General features: G+C 58.7%; 1 protein-coding gene across 1 annotated transcript in view; it reads left to right on the top strand.

The window, feature by feature from the left end:
- The window catches only part of LOC125481781 (solute carrier family 12 member 6-like), a 12,735-nt gene that overhangs the window by 9,402 nt on the left and 2,606 nt on the right, over positions 1-727 (top strand). Inside the window, exon 8 of the mRNA XM_048593688.1 lies at positions 364-578. Coding sequence (XP_048449645.1) covers positions 364-578 — 215 coding nt within the window. The remainder of the gene's footprint in view (positions 1-363; positions 579-727) is intronic.

The following is a 727-nucleotide window of genomic DNA, read 5'->3' as shown; positions in this document are numbered from 1 at the left end:
CACTCTCTCACACGCACGCGCGCACACTCTCTCACACGCACGCGCGCTCTCTGTCTCTCACGCGCGCACTCGCGCTCTCTCTGTTTCTCACGCGCACGCACACACACTCTCTCTCTCTCACGCACTCTCTCTCTCACACGCACACTCTCTCTCACACGCACACTCTCTCTCACACTCTCTCTCACTCTCACTCACACACACACTCTGTCCCTCTCTCACGCGCTCCCTCTCTCTCTCTCTCTCACACACGCACCCTCTCCCTCTCTCGCGCGCACACACACTTTCTCTCACACTGTCACTCTCACACACTCTCTCTCCCTCTGTCACGCGCGCACACACTCTCTCTCTCTCTCTGTATTCCAGGGTGTGTATGTTGGGTAACCGGACCCTGTCGAGACATTTTTTCACGTCCTGTGTGAAGACGGAGACTAACGGAAGTGAAACGGTGGTGACGGATCTGTGGAAGCTGTTCTGTGAATCGGTGACTGTGGAGAACTCTTCCTGTGATTCCTACTTTGCCCACAATAACCTGACCGAGATCCCAGGCATTCCCGGGATGGCCAGCGGTGTCATCGTGGGTGAGTGACCTGAGGCATGGGGTGGGCGGGGAGATACAGGGCAGGCGGAATAGCGAGAGCGAGTGCGTGCGCGCGAGAGCGAGTGTGCGCGCGCGCGCGCTAGAGAGAGTGTGACTGTGTGCGTGCGTGCGCGCGAGAGGGAGAGAGTG

This window comes from Rhincodon typus, unplaced genomic scaffold, assembly GCF_021869965.1.
Source record: "Rhincodon typus isolate 14 unplaced genomic scaffold, sRhiTyp1.1 hic_rhity00003533, whole genome shotgun sequence".
NCBI classification, from domain to species: domain Eukaryota; kingdom Metazoa; phylum Chordata; class Chondrichthyes; order Orectolobiformes; family Rhincodontidae; genus Rhincodon; species Rhincodon typus.
This window is presented reverse-complemented; position numbering and strand designations above follow the sequence as displayed.